This window comes from Lithobates pipiens, unplaced genomic scaffold (genome assembly GCF_037356315.1).
Source record: "Lithobates pipiens isolate NorthernLeopardFrog02 unplaced genomic scaffold, aLitPip1_a1.2 Scaffold_22, whole genome shotgun sequence".
Taxonomy (NCBI): domain Eukaryota; kingdom Metazoa; phylum Chordata; class Amphibia; order Anura; family Ranidae; genus Lithobates; species Lithobates pipiens.
The window spans coordinates 168,283,370-168,311,150 of record NW_027507784.1 but is presented as its reverse complement, the minus strand read 5'-3'; the positions used below and the strand labels follow the sequence as shown (position 1 = coordinate 168,311,150).

General features: G+C 43.5%; 1 protein-coding gene across 13 annotated transcripts in view; it reads right to left on the bottom strand.

Moving 5' to 3' along the window:
* The window catches only part of KIAA2012 (KIAA2012 ortholog), a 266,686-nt gene that overhangs the window by 170,108 nt on the left and 68,797 nt on the right, over positions 1-27,781 (bottom strand). For 11 of the 13 annotated variants that reach the window (XM_077448591.1, XM_077448592.1, XM_077448593.1 and 8 more), the window contains exons 5-6: positions 14,563-14,762; positions 6,921-7,107 (exon numbers count right to left, since the gene is read on the bottom strand). In XM_077448591.1, coding sequence (XP_077304717.1) covers positions 6,921-7,107; positions 14,563-14,762 — 387 coding nt within the window. The remainder of the gene's footprint in view (positions 1-6,920; positions 7,108-14,562; positions 14,763-27,781) is intronic. The other 2 variants (XM_077448594.1, XM_077448597.1) reach the window with 1 other exon arrangement.

Below are 27,781 nucleotides of genomic sequence, written 5' to 3'. Positions count from 1 at the left end.
TGGAGCATCCGTCCACAACACAGAAGCTAGGCTAAGGTAACTTCTCAGCTGCGGGAGCCGCACAACCACACAACAGCCCATCTCCTCCAAAGGCTAGTAGAACAGTGCAGGAGGAGAGCATACTTTACAATTTTCCTGTTTCAGCTGTCCCGCAGTGGCTGTCCTGACCTATGTCCTGGGGCGACACTGCAGCCTCCTGAAATCCTATTTTTTTCAACAGCCTAAGGCTGACCCTAAGAACCCCCCAAGAAAAAGAATATCTGCAGCCCTTGCAGTAATATTGTAATAATGTTCTGACGCTGGTGTTTTGGTGGCTGGAGGCCTTTGTTTTTATGGTGCAGATACAAAACATTTTTTTTAAAATAAATTTCCAATTCCAATAAATTTTTTTGCTTATGTTAATGTTACGTTTGACATTGTTTAATAAAAGTCTGTTGCAGCCACTTAATCCAACCCCTGGTGTTGTATGGCTTATTGGGTTATGTGAAAAAAGGTGATTTTGTGGAAATTAAGTGGGCCTGTACATCTACTATACCTATGTCAAGAGATTGTTTGTTTTTTGTCTGAAGACAAGCAAATTTAGGTAATTTTTTTAACCTCCCCAGTTTGCTGGAACATTAGTAAGAATGATATAGGGCACTCTCCATGCTAGTCTATTTAATCTACTGTAAATACTAACCAATGTTTGTAAGCCATGAAACAATTAGACAGGCTCTCTGTGTCTACTCTATACACACTCCTAGCACAGCTCCCCACTCCCTCCTCTCTGGATTTGATTGACAGAAACAGGAGCCAATGACTCCCGTTGCTGCCATCATGTCCAGTGAGGAGAGAGAGATCAAAGGCATATCGCTGAATCAAGTTCTGGCTCAGGTGTTTGGGGAGACAATCTTGGAAGGTTTTCTTTTTACCTTAATGCAGAGAATGCAAGGTAAAAAAACCAAAAAAAAAAACCTTACCCTTTACAACTACTTCACAATCAGTTTTAAGGGTCCTCCAAAAAAAAGGAGCTGGTGGATTAAATGAGCACTGACTGTTTCAGAACTCATTTATGGCAGTATAGATATGCCATCCATGACTTGGATGTCATGGCCACCCTCCTCAGTGCCCCCCCCCACCCCCCCTTCTTCTGCTCCTCTCTTTTCTCAGTCCTATCTAATCCATCTATGCCTTCTTCTACTACAAAACACTTCTCTCCAAGGGAGAGACATATACCCTTTTTACACCTGTATTACAAGGTGGCTGAAATTATCTTTTGATAAACATGTATTCTCTGGAACAATTATTAACTGTGACCAACCTTACTACCTGTACTGTTAAACTTTTACGGCTCAAAAAATAAAATTGGCTACAAATGCACTTTAAATCAAAATGAACTGCCACAAATGACCACCAACAGTAAACTGCCTGCATTTGTCTATATAGTAGTACACTGATCTTGAGAACACTGTTCAACTTATTCCCTGCAGTTATATCTGGCTTCTTTCAAAAGTTCAAAAGTACCGTGAAACATAATACTCCAGCTTTGTTGCTTTCTGCTTCTAAAAGCCAAAACAATGCGCCATTTGTTTAAACATAGTACTGTGATTTAACAAACTTCATGTTGTGGTTGTCCTAATTCTGTGTCCTTTCCAATATGTTGTGATTGTTTTATTGAGGTTGCTTTGCTGCGGACAGTCTTTCCCTGTGCATACTACCGCCCTCCATTTATTTGTTTACTGTGTGAAATGCCAGATTTTTGATATTTTCTATTTGTAGCAATTTCTCGAAGAAACCATTATACTTAGTGGATGTAAACCCAAATAATTTTTTTTGATGTCATAATGTATAGTATACAATTTCCTATCATTTGAGCCCAGTCTTGCCACAAAGAGTTAATCCAGCTCTGAGCAATCCTCTTTTATTGTTCAGTGAGATAAATCTTGACAAACAGAGAAAAACGTTGTCAAATCCTCCCCCTTGCTGTGAGCGACAGGTGATTTACATATCTCATGCACTAGCCTAAGAGACATGCATTATTTTTTAATTCTCTCCCACTCCTTTCTTCTGCTGCTCTGCAAGGATTGGCTGTTCCACAACTCAGCATGATTTGGCATGCTGAAGTCATGTGGGGACTTTTCTGGGTTTTGACTAGATGCTAGTGATCATAGCAGAAGTTCAGTGTAAGAAATACACAGGAGAAAATGTATTTTAATAAAGGGAGTTTAGAGGTGGGCGGGGAAACTCCACCCACTGAGCCCTGGAAAACAAATCCACCCACAAAATCTGCAGTTTTTCGGGTCTCATAGCAGACAGAGGGGAGACATTTGACAGATAAGTATACATGCAGGACGCATGTATATCCTTCTAGATAACCAATATTTCAGTAGTTCAGAAAGGATGAGAGTGGGTTTACATCCACTTTAAGTTTTGCCAGTGCTGGTTACTCTCATTGTTAAAAAAAAAAAAAGGCTATCACATTTAATGGGAGGACTCAGAAAGGATACCTGCCATGACACTAGTGAGAGGTGATGCTAACTGAAAAGTAAATTAGAAGGTGGAACTTCAGGTATTTTTGGAGTGAGTGGAAAAGTCTTAAAACCCCATCAGCATTTATTTGCTGACTGTGCCCCTGTTCAGAAGGTTGTTCAGAAGGTATCTCCTCACTACTCCTCACTTAATGGTCCCTGGGACAAAGAGTGATGGGAAACCAACAGGTATGCAAATAGCAATAAACCCTAATAGAAATGTTATCTCTACCCAGCTATATTACAATAAAGTCATTGTTTTGCTGTATATGTCTAGGTTGGAAATATTCAACTCACTTCCTGTCCTGCTGACCACACAGGAAATAAGGGATAATCTTTTTTTGTGAGAATACAAACAACAATTAAACCCTGACAAAGAGTCTATCTTTTATCCTAAATTAATTATATTGTGTCAAGTAAATTTCTTGTTATTGAAATAACTGTATACAGCCTGGTTACCAAGTCCTTATTTACCATAACTCAGGCTTGGGCCTGTACTTAAGGCAGCAAGGCATGAGAGGGCAGCAAAAATACAACAGTCACACTTAATTCTTTTTTTTTTATTTTTTACTTATCATTGTCTAGCAACCTCTGGACATTTAATGGTAAATCAAAGAATTTGTAGTAGTTTTCTGAGACATTCAAAGATGTTTATAGATCCCCTGAGTCACCAGTGGACTCCTCTAGGTGAAGAGACTATGGGACATTATGAGACAACCATGCACAAAAGTAAGACTCTCAGATTTAAAGCTGAAGTTTAGGCATGGCTATTTTTTTTAGAGTTCCATTATTCCAACTTGTACCAATGTAAGTATGTATATGTTATACCTTTGTCAGATCTTCATGGAAGCTGGAAATCCCTCTAGTAGGCACCAATATTACAGTGATCTCCAGTAGCTTATAGGTCCCATGCCAAGTAGCTACTCTGTTGCTTAGGCAGTCCATACATGGTTTAAATCTAGGCCATTTCAGCAGCTGAGATGTGAACCGTGTATGGGCAGGCTTAATGTATGAAGTTAATTGACCTGGGTGCAACCAGCATGCTGGCTTTTACCTACGATTATCGCCAGCGGCTGCCAGGGCCGCTGATAAGGCAGTACAACTGGTCCTGTTGTACCGGGCCTGGCCCCATCAGCTTCACAGGGGGGGGCCCGGGTAGCAATACAGTTTATTACTGCATAATAAAAAAAATGGGACTTGCTAATATTCTCCCCGCCCTTACTTGCTTATGGGGGGGCATACTTAAAATTTTCTGGGCCCCATCAGGTAAACAGAGGGGCCCAGGAGGTGAGTGTAGTGGAGGGACTTTTTCTTTTTTTGCGGGGCGCATGTACATAATTTTTCCCTAGATGTAGCTACTAAATTAGTCTTGGCTGCCGCTGCCCACTGGCTTTCCTGGCAGAGTGATACTATGATTCTCTGCTCAGCACAGCTCCCGCCGCATCACCTGCACTCAGGGGGCCTGGCTCTGGTACTGTACTGTACTCAATGTCCAGCAGGAAAACCTGCCCTATGGTCCTGGCTCCTGGAAGAATCTTCACAGCTCTGAAGTTCCCACCATGGTCCGCATACACCTGCAGGAGAGGAGCCACCCCATACAAGATCCAATTGGTTGAGGTCTTGCTTAGCACCAGTCCTGACCCGGCTTGCCTTAACCTTGCTATACCTGTTATTCTGCCTGATATCCTGCTGCCAACCTATGCCTGCCTACTGACCAATCTCTGCCTGCCGTTTATGCCATATCTGATTATCTGTTATTGACCCAGCTTGTCTGACCCTGCTCCACTCATCTGTCCATCCTGCTTCATACAGTGCCTGTTGAAGCTGTCATGCATTCGCTGTGCATCCACACCTACTGTTTCTGATGCTACCTGCTGCTCCTGACCCAGTCTGGTCTGGCTACTCATCGGCTACACATCTCTGCCATTAACAGAGGATATCGCAGGCATTCCTACCTCACTGCGCTCTCACGGCCTCTGTCGCACCTCCAGTGGTCCCTGAGCCAGGGCTGTAAGAGAGGTCTCCTTTTACACATCAGGCTCTGCTAGAAGGTACGTGACAGTGCCATTCAGAGAACACTTTCCATTCTCCCATTGAATGCAAAGCGTTCTCTGTTTGGACAAGGTGGAGATTGTAACATCACCGCCCTGACACTCTATCTCATCCAATCCGAGAAAGTTTTTCAGTAATGGAGAAAATGTGAAATGTTCTTTGAATGCCCTCTGTGCTGAGTGAGCTGCTCAGCATAGGCTCGTGAAGCTAGCAATGATCACTGTTGTAGTGATGCCTACTACAGTGATTTCCATCTTCTGTTATGTTAAAGCGGGAGTCCACCGGGACTCCGCGTTTTTTTTTTTTTTTAAAGCCAGCAGCTACAAATACTGCAGCTGCTGACTTTTAAAATAGTGACACTTACCTGTCCAGCGCGCCCGCGATGTCGGCACCCGAAGCCGATCTCTAGGTCGCCTGTCGGGTCCTGCTGCCGCCATCTTGGGTATGGGAATCAGGAAATGGAGCCTTTCGGCTTAATTTCCCGGTTCCCTACTGCGCATGCGCGAATCGCGCTGCGCAATAAGGACGCTCCCCGCTGCCTCTGGGATCTGTGTGTTTCCCAGCAGGCAGCGGGGCACTTGCGGGAAGGGGCGGCCACTTGCGGAAAGGGGCGTAAGTTACGCCCCTTTCCGCAGAGAGCTATCCCGGAAGTGGGTGCAGTTACCTGGATTATCCAGGTAACTGCACCCCCCTCCCCCCTGAAAGGTGCCGATTGTGGCACCGGAGGGGGGGAGGGTTCCGATGAGCGGAAGGTCCACTTTAGGGTGGACCTCCGCTTTAACTAGTAAGATTAACTATGCAAAATTACCCATACCTGGAATTCAAATTTAACCTTCTGGCCCTAGCTGACATTCAAGCAGAACACTAAACAATTTTTTAAGGAAGAGAAAACAGAAATAGTAATAATGGAGCAGTTAAGTCTCGTACATAAGGAGCGATCATACAATAATCTGATCGTTAGTACAGAGCTTTTGAAAGCTGATCAGGACAGTTCATCTGATACTATTTGATCGGACATGCACACATTTTTTTTCCCTATGATGCCAGATCATATGATTTTCGTTTAATCAGTACAGCTGTCGTTCGAAAATGCAATACAAATACATCACATCACTTCTGAATTTTTATTCTGTCGTACGAGAATTTTTGTGACTTTCGTGAACTCTTCAGGTTTGATTTGAGAAAAAACGGACGATCGTTCGTACGATAATCTCATCGTTTGTACCAGGCATCACACATGCCAAAAGTATCAACTTTTTTGTTGTCCTGTACATATTCAAGGCAATATGTACAAATAAACTTTAAAACTTTTGGCATATGCCATTGCTCCATTATTACCATTTCTATTTGCCCTTCTCTATAATTGATAAGTATTGGTTTTGGATTAGCTACTTAATAAATACTAATACTATGAATATTATTTGCTCAATTATTTGCTCAATTAACTTAACATTGTTCAGTATTTAGTTCTTACTTTTAATTTGTCTTTAGGGAACATTAAAAGTAAAGTATGTTATAATCATTAAAGGATAACTCCACATTTGTTGGGATAAAAAAAGAAACAATCAACTCTGTGTGATCAAAGTAAATTGCAAGGATTTTAACAAACTTTGTTGAAGAATTCTGCTCTGAAGGAATAGCTGTATGTTTGAGTCAATGGATCTGTATGGGAGTGACTTTTTCATTATTAATCAGCTGATGCACTTGCAATGTTCTAATGGCGAAATTTGTCGTGTCTGCATCTCTTTAGAACTACTGGTAATTAATCCTTTGGGAGTATTTTGCCAAAAGTAATATTTTTGTTGCAGAGGATGCCTAAAGTCTGACTTCTATCTATCTCAGTGAAGATCTCTGGAAAAATCAGAGAGCCAATCACACAAGCAGGAAGTTATATTTCTGGGGAAGCTCTGTCCTCCAACTGTGTACAGAAGGCCTCCTGGTTGTGACATTGAATTTTACAGAAAATCACAATGCTGCAGAATAAAAAGGAAAGGTCGTTTTTAATAACATTAAATTGCAATATGGTCTGTGTAGTTATTGAATATGCTATATTATTTTGAATTGCTTTATGTCTATAGGCAGAAGTTTGAACAGAATCTAGCACACAAGTATACACTAGTATACCTTATTGACTATGCAGGCCAGATGATCAGTCATAGTCACATACAGTAACATACAGTAACTACAGCAATGTATATTAACTAATGTTATAAATACGCATACAGATACTGGCAGATTAAAACTATAAATATATATATATATATATATATATATATATATATATATATATATATATATTTCTGCAACCATTGTTTTAAACATCAGACTGACTGACATTAAGGGTCTAAGTTGGCTACTCACCATAAGGGTATTTCCTTTGACCAGTAAAAGGGCCACCATAAAATGTAGCATGTGACTTCTGGTAAGAGAGTGAAGAATTATCCTTCCCAAATGTCACCTCCAAAGGAACAGGAGGCTTTTCATAATAGTCAGTCCTGTTACTTACTGTATCATCTTCATTTATTTGACTGTACTTTGTCTCTCCCTGCTGGATGACAAAATAATATTATCACCTCAGCAGTGTAAGGGCAATTATAAAAGATATTTACATAAAGCAGTTAATGTATGGCTACATCCTGATACAATATTGTCCTGTTTTGTACATGGAAAATGTAATAGAAAAGTCTATAAATGTGTGTATATTGGTAAAGTACATTGTAGTACATACAGTATATACAGCGCCTTGAAAAAGTATTCATACCCCTTGAAATGTTCCACATTTTGTCACAACATGTTACAAACAAAAACGTAAATGTATTTTATTGGGATTTTATATGATAGAACAACACAAAGTGGCACATAATTGTGAAGTGTAATGAAAATAATAAATGGTTTTCAATTTTTTTTACAAATGAATATGTGAAAAGTATGGCGTGCATTTGTATTCAGCCCTCTTTAGTCTGATAGCCCTAACTAATATCTAGTGGAACCAATTGCCTTCAGAAGTCATCTAATAGGTAAATAGTATCAACCTATGTGTAATTTAATCTCAGTATAAATACAGCTGTTCTGCGAAGCCCTCAGAGGTTTGTTAGAGAACTTTAGTACATAAACAGCATTATAAAGACCAAGGAACACACCAGACAGGTCAGGGATAACGTTGTGGAGAAGTTTAAAGCAGAGTTAGGTTATAGAAAAATATCCCAAGCTTTGAACACCTGACGGAGCACTGTTCAATCCTTCATTCAAAAATGGAAAGAATTTGGCACAACTGCAAACCTACCAAGACATGGCCATCCACCTAAACTGACAGGCAGGGCAAGGAGAGCATTAATCAGAGAAGCAGCCAAGTGGCCCATGAAAACTCTGGAGGAGCTGCAGAGATCCACAGCTCAGATGGGAGAATATGTCCACAGGACAACTATTATGCTGCGTACACACAACCAGTTTTTCCGTCAGAATAAACTCTGACGGTCTTTCCGACAGAGTTCTGCTGAAACGGACTTGCCTACACACGATCACACCAAAGTCCGTTAGTTTAGAACGCGGTGACGTACAACACGTACGATGGGACTAGAAAAAAGGAAGTTCAATAGCCAGTAGCCAATAGCTGCCCTTGCGTCATTTTTGGTCCTTCGGAATAGCATACAGACGAATGGTTTTCCCGATAAGAATTGATTCCATCAAAAAGATTTAAAACATGTTCTATTTCGAGGTCCGTCAGAATTTTTGAAAAAAAAAGTTAGATGAAGCCCACACATGATTGGAATATCTGATGAAATGATTCCGTCTGACTTTTTCTGACAGAAAGTCCGGTCGCGTGTACGTGGCATTAATCATGCACTCCACAAATCTGACCTTTATGGAAGAGAGGCAAGAAGAAAGCCATTGTTGAAAGAAAGCCATAAGAAGTCCTGTTTGCAGTTTATGAGAAGCCATGTGGGGGACACAGCAAACATATGGAAGAAGGTGGTCTAAAACTAACACTACACATCACCCTGAACACACCATCCCCACTGTGAAACATGGTGGTGGCAGCATCATGTTGTGGGGTTACTTTTCTTCAGCAGGGACAGAGTTGATGGGAAGATGGATAGAGCCAAATTCAGGGCAATCTTAGAAAAAAAACAGTTAGAGTGTGCAAAAGACTTGAGACTGGGGCGGAGGTTCACCTTCCAGCAGGACAATGACCCTAAACATACAGCCAGAGCTACAATGGAATGGTTTAGATCAAAGCATATTAATGTGTTAGAATGGCCCAGCCAAAGTCCAGACCTGAATCCAACTGAGAATCTGTGGCAAGACTTGAAAATTGCTGTTCACAAACGCTCTCCATCCAATCTAACAGACATTGGGATATTTTGCAAAGAACAATAGGCAAAAATGTCACTCTCTAGATGTGCAAAGCTGGTAGAGACATCCCCAAAAAGACTTGTAGCCGTAATTGCTGTGAAAGGTAGTTCTACAAAGTATTGACTCAGAGGGGCTGAATACAAATACACACCACACTTTTCACATATTTATTTGTAAAAGATTTTAAAAACCATTCATAATTTTCCTTCCACCTCACAATTATGTGCCACTTTGTATTGGTCTATCACATAAAATCCCAATAAAATGCATTTACATTTTTGGTTGTAACATGACAAGATGTGGAAATTTTCAAGGGGTATGAATACTTTTTCAAGTTACTGTATATATGATAGAATAGATGCTACAATCTTCTAAATGGTCTTTTTTTTAATGCAAAATTTTCAAGCTGCTACTTTTAGTTTTGGCATTTATACTCTCTGGAGAAATAAAATAAAAGAAGAAGATAATTCAATGTTGTTGATTTTTTATCCAGCAGGTAAAATACCTTGAATGAAATTAATTGTGTGTGGTGTTTATGCTATATGTCTGAACCTTATGTATATGGTTACGAATAGACCTGTCACATTCTATAGCAGCCTTTCTCAACCTTTTTACCCCAGTGAATCCCTTGAAATAGTTTTAAGGTCTCTAGAAACCTCTGCTAAAATCAATACAATTGAAAAGAATGTCCATAATATTGAGGACAAGTGGGAAGGATGCACCCCTTTCAGTGGTGGTCATAATGCCACCCCTACATACACCTAAAAATATTGTTGCTGTAATGTCGCTTGCTTTGCTAAATGGTAATGGCTTGTAATTATTCAAGCACCATGAGATTGTATGTAAATCAGCCATAGTTCAAGATACACCTAGAAACCTCTGGAGGAACTCTAGAGATTCACAGAACCATTGTTAACCACTTGACCACTGGGCACTTAAACACCCTTAATAACCAGACCAATTTTCAGCTTTCGGTGCTCTCGCATTTTGAATGACAATTACTCAGTCATGCAACACTGGACCTATATGAAATTTTTGTCCTTTTTTTCACACAAATAGAGCTTTCTTTTGGTGGTATTTAATCACCGCTGGGTTTTTTATTTTTTGTGCTATAAAAGAAAAAATACCGAAAATTCTGTAAAAAAACGAATTTTTCTTTGTTTCTGTTAGAAAATTTAGCAGATTAGTAATTTTTTCTTCATAAATTTTGGCCAAAATTTATACTACTACATATCTTTGGTAAAAATAAGTACAAATTGGTGGATATTATTTGGTCTTTGTGAAAGTTATAGAGTCCACAAGCTATGGTGCCAATATCTGAAAATTGATCACACCTGAAGTACTGACGGCCTATTTCAATTCTTGAGACCCCAACATGCCAGAAAAGTACAAATACCCCCCAAATGACCCCTTTTTGGAAAGAAGACATTCCAAGGTATTTAGTAAGAGGCATGATGAGTTTTTTGAAGTTGTCATTTTTTCCCACAATTCTTTGCAAAATCAAGATTCTTTTTACTTTTTTTTTTTTTTTTCACAAAATTGTCATATTATCAGGTTATTTCTCACACACAGCATATGCATACCACAAATTACACCCCAAAACACATTCTGCTATTACTCCCAAGTATGGTGATACCACATGTGTGAGACTTTTACACAGCGTGGCCACATACAGAGGCCCAACATGCAGGGAGCGCCATCAGGTGTTCTGGAGCACCCAGGACAATTCTGACATTTCTCTCCTACATGTAAAAATCATCATTTATTTGCTAGAAAATTACATAGAACTCCAAAACATTATATATGTTTTTTTAGCAAACACCCTGGAGAATACAATGGTGGTCTTTGCAACTTTTTATCTCGCACGGTATTTGCGCAGTAATTTTTCGAATGCTTTTTTTTGGAAAAAAAACAGTTTTGTGCTTAAAAAAAAAAACACAGTAAAGTTAGCCCAATATTTGCATAATGTGAAAGATGAAGTTACGCTGAGTAAATAGATACCTAATATGTCACTCTTCAAAATTGCACACGCTCGTGGAATGGCGGCAAACGTCGCTACTTAAAAATCCCCATAGGCGACGATTTACATTTTTTTTACTGGTTATATGTTTTGAGTTACAGAGGAGGTCTAGGGCTAGAATTATTTCTCTCGCTCTAACGTTCGCAGCGATACCTCACATGTGTGGTTTGAACACCGTTTTCATATGTGGGCGGGACTTACGCATGCGTTCGCTTCTGCATGCGAGCACATGGGGACAGGGGCGCTTTTAAAAAAACATTTTTTTTTATTGTTCATTTTACTTTATTTATTTTAGTTTGACATTTTTTTCCCCAAAAATAATTTTTTTGATCACTTTTATTCCTATTACAAGGAATGTAAACATCCCTTGTAATAGGAATATGGCATGACAGGTCCTCTTTACAGTGAGATGTGGGGTCAATAAGACCCACATCTCACCTCTAAGCTGGGAAGCCTGAAAAAAAAAAAAAGATTCTGGCTTTGATCGTATTAGCGATTCGGTAGAAGCACCGGAGGGCGGAGGGCGGCGGGAGATGTCTATGGCTGGGTATTGCAGGGTATCACCGACTATGGCTGGGTATCTCAGAGCATGGTGTTGCAGAGTACTGCGTTGCAGAGCATTGCAGGGTATTGGCGGGTGTTGCAGAGCATTGCAGAGTGTTGCAGGGTATTGGCGGGTGTTGCAGAGCATTGCAGAGTGTTGCAGGGTATCGGCGGGGGTTGCAGAGCATTGCAGAGTGTTGCAGGGTATCGGCGGGGGTTGCAGAGCATTGCAGAGTGTTGCAGGGTATCGGCGGGGGTTGCAGAGCATTGCAGAGTGTTGCAGGGTATTGGCGGGTGTTGCAGAGTGTTGCAGAGTGTTGCAGGGTATTGCAGAGCGTTGCGGAGTGTTGCAGGGCATTGCGGAGTGTTGCAGGGCATTGCGGAGTGTTGCAGGGCATTGCGGAGTGTTGCAGGGCAATGCAGAGTGTTGCAGAGCAATGCAGAGTATTTGCAGGGCATTGCAGAGTATTTGCAGGGCATTGCAGAGTATTTGCAGGGCATTGCAGAGTATTTGCAGGGAATTGCAGAGTAATGCAGAGTATTTGCAGGGAATTGCAGAGTAATGCAGAGTATTTGCAGGGAATTGCAGAGTAATGCAGAGTATTTGCAGGGAATTGCAGAGTAATGCAGAGTATTTGCAGGGAATTGCAGAGTAATGCAGAGTATTTGCAGGGAATTGCAGAGTAATGCAGAGTATTTGCAGGGAATTGCAGAGTAATGCAGAGTATTTGCAGGGAATTGAGGGGTTAATTTTCGGTGAGCAGCGATGTGGGCACTGCAGATGCAGCCCACATCGCTGCTGACACCGATCTCTTCCCCCTCCGCTGTACCGATCGGTACAGAGAGGGGAGGGAGGAACCGGCGTCATAACATGACGCCGGCTTGTTTACAAGTGATCACTCCGTCATTTGACGGAGCGATCACGTGGTAAACGGCCGCGATGAGCGGCCGTTTACCGTGATTCGTGATGCGCCGGGTCCACTGGACCCAGCGGTCACGGATGCTCTCGTGTGCGCGCCCCAGGGGGCGCGCGAGAGCAGAATTCTGGGAGGCCGTTAATTAACGGCCTCTCAGAGTTAAACAAACGCCCTGAAGCCGTTAATCGGGAATGGGCGGTTGTTAAGTGGTTAAAGAGGAAGTAAACCCTGATGAGTTTACTTCCTCTTTTTTTCCCTGCAAAGGTAAAGCATAATGGACTACTATGCATCGCATAGTAGCCCATTATGTGTCACTTACCTGACACAGGAGCCAGCGAAGTCGCGCTGTCCCCTGTAGTCCGCCGCATCCATCTTGCTGGTGGCGTCTCGCAGCTCCGCCGCTGTCATTCGGCGAAGCCGCGATGACGTCACTCCCGCGCATGCGCACGGGAGTCGACAAATGCGGCAGCTCCATTTTTGGAACTGCCGCGTTCAGTGCGCCTGCGCGCTGCTGTCTACGGCGCATGCGCCATAGACAGCGGTGCCCGTTTTCGGGCAAATATCTCCTGTAGGTCAAAGTGGTTTGTAAGGGTTTACAACCACTTTAAGATTGGCTGTATGATACTTGTTTTAGTGGTTATAAAGTCCAAAGGTTTTTTTATCTTTTATTTTGCTTTAAAGTGATTTGTAAACATATATATTTTTTAATAACAAAAGGCTTGATCCTGAGCCGTGCTCTGTGTGTCCATATTCATACATTGTGGCTTGGCCCTGCCCCCGGCTCTCTGTTTACTGGCCAATGGTTCCCACTACTGCCTCAGTATCCAGTGGAGAGAGTGGAGAAAGCTATCTCTTCTTTCACAGACTTTCCTGAGTACAGCAGAAGCCATTGGCTCCTACTGATGTCAGTCAAATCCTGTGAGGAGGGTGGGTGGGGCCAAGCCTTGCTGTGGTGGGCACATGCAGAAGAGGAAGAGCTGACAGCAGAGGTAAGGGACCCCAGAAGAGGAGAATTGGGGTTGCTCTGTGGAATACTATTGCAGGTAAGTATAAACATCTTTTTTATTTGAATTCAAAAAAAATTTTGACTTTACAACCACTTTAAACACTAATAAAATTCATACAATGTATGCCAGATTATGCCATTGCCTATAAATGTTAATTCAACCTTCTTTGATAGGAGTAGATTATAGAAAAAAATACACTTACTTTTGATATTCTGTGTTTGCTCGGTATAGAATTGCCAGTAATGTCAGTAATGTCAGTAATGTTTTTTTGTGTCTATATATTGTCTTATTAAAATGAAATGACAAAAAATATATACACTTACGATAGAAAAATTTATATTTGAAGATTTCCGTTTTGTGTTTACTTTATTCAAGGCGTCAATATTCTATAAAAGAATGCCTAATGTTTCAGTGGTTGTCAGTGCATTAAAAGAATCCTGTACTGACAAAATACCATAGCCATTTCCTACTACCAAAAATAAGTGTTTTTATTGCTGCGCATCCCATTTGAATGTTTCCTCTCGCTTCCTGTCCTGGTAACACATTGTCACTGGGAGAGAAAGTGACATGATCGGATTTTCCGACAACACGATCCGATCGCACATTTTCCATCGGAAAGTCTGACCATGTGTACAGGGCATTACTTTTTGGTTGTAGATAAACTTTAAGCAAAAATAACAATTGAATATTCAATAATGAGAACAAAACATTTTTAATAATGATCTCAGCAAGTGATTAGAATAAAAAAAAAAAGGATTCTCTGCTCCCCAGTGCTTCTCGAGCTACAGGTGCCGGAAGTAAGCATGCTTGGAGTAGAAGAAGAGGCTACCACCCACTGGTTAGATCACAAGTGTTCCTGTTTATTGTAGAAACTGTCCACAGACATGGCAATGGGGCAGATCTAAGGAGGAGAATGCCATTGCCATGCCTGTGGACAGTTTCTACAATAAATGTGGATGCCACTGTCATCTATCCAGTGTTAGGCCGCCTTTTCTTCAACTCTCCCTGTAGGTGTTTAGAGCTGAAAACATATACGGTACATAAATCTTGATAATGAATTTTTTTACAGATACTAGAAGCTGATAGTCAATTCAACCTGTCTGAATGTGCTAAGAACTAATAAGGCAGCCTTGGGTTGACATAACAGATAGTAATGGTTTTACCATGTGTGAGTTATATTGCTCCTTGGTTTTCCACGAACTTTGGGTAGCATGTGATTTGGTTCGTTCAGGGCTTGACCTCCTAAAGATTCCAGTACCAGGTAATGTTACAGTTGTGTTCTTTCCATTTACTTCAAGGATTTCACTGTAAGCTCCCAATTCTTCCTCATTTCCAGTCTCCTCCTCAACCGGGGTACAACGTCCTAATGAGAACATATCATAAGTATGTATTAGGCTGCTAGGCATGGCTAAGTAAATATAACTGTACATAGGTTGATATTCCCAGAATAATAACATAAAAAAGCTATAGAAATTTTATGGGCACTTTAGCGCTCTTTAAGTGGCACTTTTCAGCCACTAGTTGGGTGCTTTTATTCTTAAAGAAGGGGTTAAAAGCACCCATGTTGCGGTGCTTCTGAATCGCTTTTCATGAGCTTTGGAAACAATGGCCATTTATTTCAATGGGCAGGGCCTTTTGGGAGCGCTAAATACAGCGCCCCCAAACCACCCCAAAGATGCTGCTTGTAGGACTTTTCCTAACATCCTGCAGCGCACCGCACCAGTGTCACACTGAAATGAATGGGAGGCGGTTTTCAGGCGCTTTACAGGTGCTATTTCTAGGACTAAAATGCCTGAAAACCACCTCGGTGTGAAAGGGGTCTAAAAGTGGTATTATCCCCAAAAGCAAACGTGTTATGTTGCAGCTTACCAGTTTTTATATGTGATGACTGCATTTGTTTTCTTTTTTATTTTCAGTGATCTAGCCAGTAAGTGTGTGTGTGTTTTATTTTCTTTTTTCAAAAGAACAAACAGTTGGTATCAGTTACAGGAATGAGACAAACCATTTACCACTGACAGGGATGGTTACAATCATCAGCTTTTATTTATTTATATGAAACCTTTATCAAAAAAGGAAAAAAAGCAGTTGCTGTAACTGCTTATTAGGTAGTAGCAGGAGTTGTATTCAATTTGTTGGTATATCTAAATCTGCTAGTACATCTAATGCTAGATACTACACAATTGGAATTATGGTTGGAAAAAGGTCTGATGGTCTTCCCGACGGAATTCCAACGGAATTTCGCTCAAGCTGTCTTGCCTACACATGGTCACACCAAATTCCGACCGTGAAGAACGCGGTGACGTACAACACATATGACAGGACTAGAAAAAGGAAGTTCAATAGCCAGTAGCCAATAGCTTCCGTCTCGTAGTTGAATCTGAGCATGCATGAGTTTTTGCGCGTCGGAATTGCATACACACGATCGGAATTTCCGATAGAAAGTTTTTCCGTTGGGAAAATTGAGAACACGCTCTCAAATTTTTGCTGGCGGGAATTCGGCCAGCTAAATTCCAATGGAACATACACACAATTTTATTTTACGATGAAAAGCTCTCATCAGTCTTTTGCTGGCTAAAATTCCAATCGTGTGTATGGGGCATAACACTCCCCTCCTTGCTGACTGACAGTGCTACTGTCCTTATGTAACGCCTGTGCTCCTTCATCCAGTGGGGCACTCTAATGCAGGTACTGGCTAGATAATCAGGTGAAAACAGAGGGGAAAAAAGCCTAAATAAACAAAATCAATGCAGCCACCGCATCTAATGATTGAAAATATATTACATTTTACAGTTCCCCAGCACTGACTCAGTATAAAGTCCTTTAGTTAAGGCTCAATTCACAAAGTTAACACACCAGGATAAGAATCCATGTTTTGAAAATAATAACAGTTATTTTCAGCTGAGTCAAATAAGATTTTAAAATTACTGTCAGGTGTAAAGGTTCATGAATTAAGCCCATTAGCATTATTGTTTTAAAGTGAAGCCTTTCTTGTATGCCCTGTTCTAATGCCTGTGGGCTATCACGGGGCATTGTTATGACATTCATTTTGGATAACAGGTCTCTCTTTCAAAATCATTCCCAAAACAAAATGAAAAAGAAACGATTTACAAATCTACGTGGGCAAGTTGGTAAAATAAATAAATAAATAAAAATAAAAAATAAACTCCTGATTAAATATTTATTTTGCTGACTTGATTATTTTCACACCCTGCAGGTTGTTGACATGCAGACATTTGGGTTCAATGATTACCACTGAAGTAAAAAAACTACAAACATCTGATAATTGTAACTCTTCTTTAAAGTATAAACAGTAAAATTACAGCTATTAAGAGATGCATGGGTTACAGCTAGCACAGATGGTATTATGCCATGCTTAAATATTAAAAGGAAAGGTGTCTTTTTAACCACTTCAGCTCCGGAAGATTTAACTTCCATCATGACCAGGCCATTTTTTGCAATACGGCACTGTGTTACTTTAACTGACAATTGCGTGGTCGTGTGATGCTGTACCCAAATAAAATTGATGCCCTTTTTTCCACAAATAGAGCTTTCTTTCGGTGGTATTTGATCACATCTGCGATCGGCAGACAAGGTCCTTAGTCAGGAAAATGACCAAGAACCTGATGGTCTCTCTGACAGAGCTCCAGCATTTGACAATTGTGCTTTTTTTGTGTCTTCCTATCCTGATAACAACTGCCCCACTTCTGTTTCTTTTACGAAATTGACAGAAATGTTAATTCTTCATCCTTCTAAGGAAAAGTAAAAAAAAAGTCTGGAATTAGGCTTCAAAGTAAGATAAAACAATACCTAGCTATAGTTTTTATTTGTATAGAGTGTATAGATATAGTGCATCTAAAAAGTATTCACAACACTTCACTTTTTCCATACTTTGTTATGTTGCAGCCTAATTCCAAATGGATTAAATTCACTATTTACCTCAAAATTCTACAAACAATACCCATAATGACAATGTGAAAGAAGTTTGTTTGAAATCTTTGCAAATTTATGGAAAATAAAAAAAATCACATGTACGTAAGTATTCACAGACTCGCTCATCGTCCTTTGAGATGTTTCTACAACTTGATTGGAGTCCACCTGTGGTAATCTCAGTTGATTGGACATGATTTGGAAAGGCACACACCTGTCTATATAAGGTCCCACAGTTAACAGTGTATGTCAGAGCACAAACCAAGCCTTAAAGTCCAAGGAATTGTCTGTAGACCTCCAAGACAGGATTGTATCGAAGCACAGATCTGAGGAAGGGTACAGAAAAATGTCTGCAGCATTGAAGATTCCAATAAGCACAGTGGCCTCCATCATACCTAAATGTAAGATGTTTGGAACCACCGGGACTCTTCCTAAAGTGGGCCGCCCGACCAAACTGAGCAATCGGCAGACGAGGGCCTTAGTCAGGGAGGTGACCAAGAACCCGATGGTCACTCTGACAGAGCTCCAGAATTTCTCTGTGGAGAGAGGTGAACCTTCTAGAAGAACAACCATCTCTACAGTACTCCACCAAAGGCCTGTATGGTAGAGTGGCCAGACGGAAGCCACTGCTCAGTAAAAGGCACATGACAGGCTGCCTGGAGTTTGCTAAAAAGCACCTGAAGGACTCTCAGACCATGAGAAACAAAATTCTCTGGTCTGATGAAACAATGATTGAACTCTTTGGCCTGAATGGCAAGCGTCATGTCTGGAGGAACCCATGCAACGCTCATCACTTGGCCAATACCATCCTTACAATGAAGCATGGTGGTGGCAGCATCATGCTGTGGGGATGTTTTTCAGTGGCAGGAATGGGGAGACTAGACAGGATTGAGGGAAAGATGAATACACCAATATACAGAGACATCCTTGATGAAAACCTGCTCCAGAGTGCTCTGGACCTCAGACTGGGGTTCATCTTCTAACTGGACAACAACTTGAAGCACACTGCCAAGATAACAAAAGGAGTGGCTACAGGACAACTCATGTTGTCATTATTGGGTATTGTTTGCAAGATCTTGAAGAAAATAATGAGTTTGATCCATTTTGGAATAAGGCTGCAACATAACAAAATGTGGAAAAAGTGAAGTGCTGTGAATACTTTCCGGATGCACTGTATGAGCAGCCATGTTTGTTCTACTTTTGCCATTGTTTGTATGGTGTGCACCATGACAGTCCGGTTTTACCAACAAACAAATTCACTATTGATGTGGTTGAGATTTCATTGGTCATTGATCAGAGAGATTAAGTGACTTCAGTGAAACACAACAGGAAAAAACGTAAAGATATTTTTATGGCATAAGGAAAATATGGAATATCAAGCATATAAAAATGTTGAAGTAATGGAAAAAATTGTTTTAAAGCGACCCTTGCATAAAAGGTCAACTTAATGCCTAGTCCCGACTCCCCACCCATACAAACAAAAATGCAAGTTAAAACTTTGTGATCCCACTGGCAGGCCTGTGACATTGTTCTTGCTTAGGTGAGCCTGCCAGAAGTCAGGGTTAAAAATAAGTGTTTTTTTTTTTTACATATTAATGTTTAATTTTTAAATATATTTTGGGTAGATATACATTAGTGGATCTTGCCTTTTCTTACAAGGCTTGCTTTAAGGTTCACTATTCACTAATAGTGCAAAGAGCAGTATGAATTAAATATACACTAGAAGTTTCCTTACAATTACAACTACAAATTTTTTGTGCAAAAAAGATCTTAATCTAAGAAATTTGAAATATGTAGTAGGTAATATGATGCAACAGTCTGCAGTCCTTTTCAAGCCAAGGTAAACATTTTTTTGAGGTGGTAAGGGTCAACTTTAAAAAAAAAAGTATGTTTGCTTTTCAAACGTGTTATTTATAACAAAATGGATAGTATATTACCGTATATACTCGAGTATAGGCCGACCCGAATATAAGCCGAGGCCCCCAATTTACCCCCAAAAAAACTGGCAAACTTATTGACTCGTGTATAAGCCGAGGGTGAGACATGCCTGTCCATCCCTGTGTGTGTGTCCGTCCATCCCTGTGTGTCCGTCCATCCCTGTGTGTCCGTCCATCCATCCCTGTGTGTGTGTGTGTCCATCCATCCATCCATCCCTGTGTGTGTGTCCGTCCATCCCTGTGTGTCCGTCCATCCCTGTGTGTCCGTCCATCCATCCCTGTGTGTGTGTGTGTCCATCCATCCATCCATCCCTGTGTGTGTGTGTCTCCATCCATCCATCCATCCATCCCTGTGTGTGTGTGTCTCCATCCATCCATCCATCCATCCCTGTGTGTGTGTGTCTCCATCCATCCATCCATCCATCCCTGTGTGTGTCTCCATCCATCCGTGTGTGTGTGTGTGTGTGTGTGTGTGTGTGTGTGTGTGTGTCCAGCCTACCTTTGTCCCGAGCCTCCGTCCCGTGCCTTGCCTCCTTGCCTCCGTCCCGTGCCGTGCCTTGCCTTGCATCCGTCCCGTGTCGTGCCTTGCCTTGCCCCCGTGCCGTGCCTTGCCTTGCCTCCGTCCCGTGCCCTCTTCGTCGGCGGCCATTGTAAAATTCAAAAGCTGCGCCGCCGCCTTCGCCTGTGATAGGCGGAACACTGAATTTCCCAGCAGCCTGTGTTCCGCCTATCACAGACGTCGTATCATCCTCGTCCGTAGTACGAGGATGATACGATGTCCGTGATAGGCGGAACACAGGCTGCTGGGAAATTCAGTGTTCCGCCTATCACAGGCGAAGGCGGAGCCGGAGGCGCGGCTTTTGAATAGAATGGCTGCTGTCTGTCTGCTCGACACGCTGATCGAGCGGGCAGACAGCGATGACTCGAGTATAAGCCGAGGGGGGCACTTTCAGCCTCAAAAAAGAGGCTGAAAATCTCGGCTTATACTCGAGTATATACGGTAGTTACAATTTAAACGTATTAAAAAACAGTTTGTAGGCAAAAACAAAAATAAATACATTTACAAACTAGTTTAAAATTCATGCTAAATTCATAACTGATTTTATTTAGCATATCTTGGTCACCATGGACCATGAGACTTTAGCCTGGGGACTGCTAAAAGTATATTGGAGTTCCAAGGCACATCCAAATACTAGAATCCAGTGGCCATAGTCATGTGGTATGTATGTGTAGCAACCCCTAGCTGTCTTGCTAGGGTGTTAGTGTTTTTGTTAGTGTAGGAAAATTGTCAGACTTGGCTATCAGCCAAGCCTGTGTTGCTTGTTGATCAGGGTCAAGTGAGTGACTCGGGGAGGCTGGTATGACTCACAGGCAGCATCTCTGATACCTCCCATCCTTCTGGAAACTAACAGAAGATTCCAGAAGGATGGGTCTGGAGGGGAGGAGCTGTCTGAAGTATTCTGAGGGCCCTGATTAATCCCCAACAGATGGGTTGGCAGGGGGCAGGCCTCCTCAAATACTCAGGGTCAACCCAGCTAGGGAAGAGTGAGTTTGGGTGGAAGATGGAGATGGAGTGTTAGGCTGTCACAGCCCTGCACCCGAGCCTGGGCTCGTGTGCAGAAGGGACTCCTTCTCATGACACATGGAGGGATCCTGACCAGGAGGCATCGGAGCAAGGAGGGGACAGCAGGAGAACACTACCGGGCAAATCTCTAGGGAGAAAGACAGCCAGGAGGGAAAGTGAGTGTTACAGTCAGGGGACTGAGAGGCATGTCTGAAGGAACTGGGTTCAAGCAGTCTGGGATGAATGCAGAATCAGTCTGGGAAGACTGTGGAGAAGTAGCCAGGAGGGCTAGTGAAAGGATCCAGATGCATCCATGGTGGGCTGGCATTGCCTGAAGCGGTGGTACTGGGATCAGTATCCATAGGAATAGGACAACTAAGCACTAAAGACCTCTTTTCTGCTACACTACCAAAGGGGGCTGCGGTCCCTGCCTGCAAAGGGCATTTGCTCTGGATCTGACTAAGTTTGTGTTGGATCAAATTGTCAGTGCTAGCTGTAGTTGCTAGTTCTACAAGCAAGATTGTGCAGGAGGTAGAAGAGAAGAGTATATATATTGGATGTATATAGTTGTGTCTCTGAAGATTTCCTTGTTGATCAAGTGGTTATCCCATTATAACCCTATCTCCATCCAAGTTCGATCGCCCTAATAAAATACAAAAACAAAGCTGCAAGGATTCCTGTCTCCAGAGTGTGTGCCTGGCTGTGCAGGGTGGGAGATAACAATATTCACCAGCGGCTCCTACAGGGGTAGTGTTACATATGTGTCACCTTCAATGTAAGGTGAGATTAGCATCAAGGACAAATTGTTTTAAGGAGTCAGTCGAATCATCAACATATGTTTCAGGGCTCCCTGCCCAATTCCTTAAAGTGATTGTAAAATCTTGTTGTTTTTTTTTAATTAAAATAACAAACATCATACTTACCTGCTCTGTGCAGTGGTTTTGCACAGAGCAGCCTGGATCCTCTTCTTCTCGAGTCCCTGGCCCCTCCCTCCTGCTGAGTGCCCCCACAGCAAGCATCTTGCTATGGGGGGATACAAGTTGCAGCTCCGTGTATCCATTCAGACATGGAGCTGCGGATCGGCCCCGCCCCCTTTCCTGATTGGCTGAGTTTGATTGCCAGCAGCAGGAGCTAATGGCGCCGCTTCAGTTTCAGCCAATCAGTAAGGAGAGTCTCGGGTGGCCAAGGCACATGTGGACATCGCTGGATAGAGAGGGGGTTCAGATAAGTATTAGGGGGGATGAGGGGTGCTGCTGCATACAGAAGGCATTTTATCTTAATACATAAAATGCATTAAATGCAACCACTGGCCAACCAGCTCATGCAGATATACTGCGGCAGGTCGGCTCTTTCTGTACGGCGGCTTGCACAGGCGCAGTTGCGGGCGAGTGCGCACCACCCGCATTGCACTCTCGCTTCCGCTGCATGCTGCAGGGGAATGCCCACAAGTCAGGCAGTCTTCATGTTCACTGGTGACCTGCATTTGCGGTGAGGAGAGGCTGAACGGGGAACTTCCTATGTAAACAAGGCAATTCCACGTTCTGCCAGATGGCATGACAGAGATCTATTGTTCCCAGTGATCGGGAACAGTGATCTCTGCCATGTCTCAGGCAGTCCATCCCCCTACAGTTAGAACAAACCTAGGGAACACAGTTAACCCCTTGATCACCCCCTGGTGTTAACCCCTTTCCTGCCAGTGTCATTTTTACATTGATCAGTGCATTTTTATAGCACTGATCAATGTAATAATGTCACTGGTCCCCAAAAAGTGTAATTTGGGGTCAGATTTTCCGCCTCAGTGTTGCAGTCCTGCTAAAAAATTGCAGGCCGCCATTATTAGTAAAAACTATAGAAAAAAATAAAAGTCCCTAAATCTATCCCATAGTTTGTAGACACAATAACTTTAGCACAAACCAATCAATATACGCCTATTGAGATTTTCTTTCATCAAAAATATGTAGAAGAATATATATCGACCAAAACTGATGAATACATTAGTTTTTTTTATATATATATTTTTGGATATGTATTATAGCAAAAAGTAAAAAAAAAAAAAGTTTATTTCAAAATTGTCGCTTTTTGTTTGTTTATAGCGCAAAAAATAAAAACCACAGAGGTGATCAAAGACAAGCAAAAGAAAGCTCTATTTGTGGGGGAAAAAAAGGATGTGAATTTTGTCAGTTAAAGCAACGCAGTGCTGTATCACAAAAAATGGTCCAATCATTAAGAGAGCAAATCCTTCCAGGGCTGAAGTGGCTAAAGCCGCGTACACACGGGCGGACTGTCTGGCCAACTTAGTCCGTCATACGATCCGACGGACAGTCCGTCATACTTTCGAATGAACGGACTTGCCCACACACGGCACTTTTTGAGCGGACTAATACGGCGTACTAAGTCCGCCATACTATCCGCCCTACTTTTGAAATGAACGGACTCGCCCACAAACGCGGAGGAAAGTCCGCTCATTTCGAGCGCGTCTCCAGGTAGGCGGGGCCCGCGAAGGAGACGTCACTGACCCCGCCGCCTGGTATGGACTTAAAGGGGAACCCTAACGCCAAAAAAAATCGGCGTGGGGGTCCCCCCAAGTCCACAACAGACCCTTGTCCGAGCACGCTACCCGGCCGGCCAGGAAAGGGGAGCGAGCGAGCGCCCCCCTCCTAAACCGTACCAGGCCGCGTGCCCTCAACATGGGGGGGTGCCTTGGGGAAGGGGGGGCCGCGCGGCCCCCCCACCCCAAAGCACCTTGTCCCCATGTTGATGAGGACAAGGGCCTCTTCCCGACAACCCTGGCCATTGGTTGTCGGGGTCTGCGGGCGGGGGGCTTATCGGAATCCGGGAGCCCCCTTTAATAAGGGGGCCCCGGATACTGGCCCCCCACCCTATGTGAATGAGTATGGGGTACAATGTACCCCTACCCATTCACCTGTAAAATAAAAGTACCAAAAAAAACACAACACACGAGATAAAATACTTTATTGCACAGCTCCGGGGGTCTTCTGTCTTCGGGGGTCTTCTCGCCGGACTCCTCCGCTATCTTCTTGTAGCTCTTTTGCTAGTGGAGGAGTCCGGCTTTCTTCCTCGCCGCCGGCCTCTTTTCCCGACTTCGGGGGTCTTGTCCCCCTCTTCGGTTCTTCTGCCGGGCCACCGCGCCTTCTTATAGCTCTTTTACAGGCGGTGGCCCGGTCTTCTGTCGCCGCCGCCGCCGCCTTCTGTTCTTCTTCTTCTTCTTCTTCTCCAGGAGATGTTGCCTCGACGATCTCTCCGGCCGGAATGCCAGGGACGCACTGCGCGGCCACTTATATAGGGACAATGGGGCGGTGTCACATGGCTTTATGTCACATGGGTTGGTGTCACATGGTGACCCCGCCCCCTTACGATGTCATAGTCCACATGTGACATCAACCCATGTGACATCAACCCATGTGACATAAAGCCATGTGACACCGCCCGCCGCGCGGCCCCCCCTTCCCCAAGGCACCCCCCCATGTTGAGGGCACGCGGCCTGGTATGGCTCAGGAGGGGGGGCGCTCGCTCGCCCCCCTTTCCTGGCCGGCCGGGTAGCGTGCTCGGACAAGGGTCTGTTGTGGACTTGGGGGGGACCCCCACGCCGATTTTTTTCGGCGTTGGGGTTCCCCTTTAAGTCCATACCAGGCGGCGGGGCCAGCGACGTCTCCTTCGTGGGCCCCGCCTACCTGGATACCTGCTCGAAATGAGCAGACTTTTCTCCGAGCGGGAAAATTCCGCTCATTTCAAAAGTACGGCGGACTGGCATACACACGGGCGGATTGTCCGCCGAAATGCGAGTCCGACGGACAGTATTACGGAAATTCCGAAATACTTAGTCCGCCAGACTGCACGCTGAAAAGCCCACACATGAGCGGACTGTCCGCTAAAATGTGTTTCGGTGGACTAAGTTGGCCAGACAGTCCGCCCGTGTGTACGCGGCTTAAGAAAAAAAACCTTCTACCTTTACAACCACTTTAATTTCTCAAAAAAATAGAACAGATGTTTTTTCCACACAAGAATATCTTTCAGCAAGACAGGGCAACATGCACAACATGGCCAGCAGTATGTTAACATCCCTCTACATTATTAAGTTCAGACACACAAAGCCAAGTCCATTAATTCATGGTTTGATGAGTTTGGTGTGGAGGAACTCAAGTGGCTAGCACACGACCTCCGCCTTATTAACCACTTGAGATCCGCGCTATAGCCAAATGACGGCTACAGAGCGGATCTCCTTTTCCGGGACTACGTCTATTGACGTAGTCCCGTGTATGAGCGGCCTGCGCGCCCTGTGATCGGCGAGTCCATGAGACTCGCCTGATCACCGATCTGTGCAAGGGGTCGATCCCGACCCCTTATCACGTGATCAGCTGTCAGCCAATGACAGCTGATTAGGTGATGTAACGGAGCCGGTAATCGGCTAGTATTCCTCCTCACGCTGACAGCGCGAGGAGAAAAAAAAAAAGCCGATCACCGGCGGCCGTGATCGGGACATCAGTCCCGATCACGGCCAGCAATGCAAGCGCCCACCTGCCCCCTGCCAGTGCCCACCTGCCCCCTGCAGTGCCACCCTAATAAAAAGTAAGTGCCCCCGTCAGTGCCACCCAGCAGTGCCCATAGTGCCACCCAGCAGTGCCCACAGTGCCACCCAGCAGTGCCCACAGTGTCACCCAGCAGTGCCACCCACAGTGCCACCCACAGTGCCCACAATCTGCCTCAAAGGTGCTGCACCCCAGTGCCGCCCATCAGTGCCCAGCAGTGCCGCCCATCAGTGCCCAGCAGTGCCGCCCATCAGTGCCCAGCAGTGCCACCTATCAGAGCCACCTATCAGTGCCACCTATCAGTGCCCATCAGTCCCATCTATCAGTGGTACCTATCAGTGCCCATCCGTGCCACCCATCCGTGCCATCTTATCTGTGCCCATCTTTGCCCATCAGTGCCGCCTTATCTGTGCCCATCGGTGCCGCCTTATCTGTGCCTATTAGTGCCGCCTTAACTATGCCTATCAGTGCCCACCAGTGCAGCCTATCAGTGCCCACCAATGCAGCCTATCAGTGCCCGCCAATGCAGCCCATCAGTGCCCACCAATGCAGCCTATCAGTGCCGCCTAATCAGCGCACTTCAATGAAGGAGAAAAATGACCCGTTTGCAAAATTTTATAACAAACTATTAAAACATGATTTATTTATTTATTTTTTTGCATCTTTTTTTGTTTGTTTAGCAAAAAATAAAACTCCGAGCTGTAACTAAATACCACCAAAAGAAAGCTCTATTTGTGGGAAAAAAAATGATAAAAATTTCATTTGGGTACAGTGTTGTATGCCCGCGCAATTGTCATTCAAAGTGCATCAGCGCTGAAAGCTGAAAATTGGTCTGGGACTGAGGGGGGTTTAAGTGCCCAGTAAGCAAGTGGTTAAACACCTGTGGGATGAACTGGAACTCCAATGGCGAGCACCAAACATCAGCACCAGACCTCAGAAATGCTCTTTTGGTTAAATAGGCACAAATTCCCTCAGACACATTCCAACGTCTTGTGAAAAGGCTGTCCAGAAGAGTGGACTATGATTTCGAAATGGGATGTCATATACCGTGGTGTGAAAAAGTGTTTGCCCCCTTCCTCATTTCCTGTTCCTTTGCATGTTTGTCACACTTAAGTGTTTCGGAACATCAAACCAATTTAAACAATAGTCAAGGACAACACAAGTAAACACAAAATGCAATTTGTAAATGAAGGTGTTTATTATTAAAGGTGAAAAAAAATCCAAACCATCATGGCCCTGTGTGAAAAAGTGATTGCCCCCCTTGTTAAAACATACTATAACTGTGGTTGTCCACACCTGAGTTCAATTTCTCTAGCCACACCCAGGCCTGATTATTGCCACACCTGTTCACAATCAAGGCATCACTTAAATAGGAGCTGCTTGACACAGTAAGGTCCACCAGAAGATCCTTAAAAGCTACACATCATGCCGAGACCCAAAGAAATTCAGGAACAATTGAGAAAGAAAGTAATTGAGATCTATCAGTCTGGAAAGGGTTATAAAGCCATTTCCAAAGCTTTGGGAATCCAGCGAACCACAGTGAGAGCCATTATCCACAAATGGCGAAGACATGGAACAGTGGTGAACCTTCCCAGGAGTGGCCGGCCGCCCAAAATTACCCCAAGAGCGCAGCGACGACTCATCCAAGAGGTCACAAAAGACCCCACAACAACGTCCAAGGAACTGCAGGCCTCACTTGCCTCAGTTAAGGTCAGCGTTCATGCCTCCACCATCAGGAAAAGACTGGGCAAAAATGGCCTGCATGGCAGAGTTCCAAGGAGAAAACCACTGCTGAGCAAAAAGAACATCAAAGCTCGTCTCAATTTCTCTACAACACATCTTGATGATCCCCAAGACTTTTGGGACAACATTCTGTGGACCGATGAGACAAAAGTGGAACTCTTTGGAAGGTGTGTGTCCAAGTATATCTGGCGTAGAAGGAACACTGCATTTCATAAAAAGAACATTATACCAACAGTAAAATATGGTGGTGGTAGTGTGATGGTCTGGGGCTGTTTTGCTGCCTCAGGACCTGGAAGACTTGCCGTGATAAAAGGAACTATGAATTCTGCTGTCTACCAAGAGATCCTGAAGGAGAATGTCCGACCATCTGTTCGTGTACTCAAGCTGAAACGAACTTGGGTTCTGCAGCAGGACAATGATCCTAAACACACCAGCAAGTCCACCACCGAATGGCTGAAGAAAAACAAAATGAAGACTTTGGAGTGGCCTAGCCAAAGTCCTGACCTGAATCCTATTGAGATGTGGTATGACCTTAAAAAGGCCGTTTATGCTCGAAAACTCTCTAATGTAACTGAATTAGGACAATTCTGCAAAGATGAGTGGGCCAAAATTCCTCCAGGACGCTGTAAAAGCCTCATTGCACGTTATCGCAAACGCTTGGTTG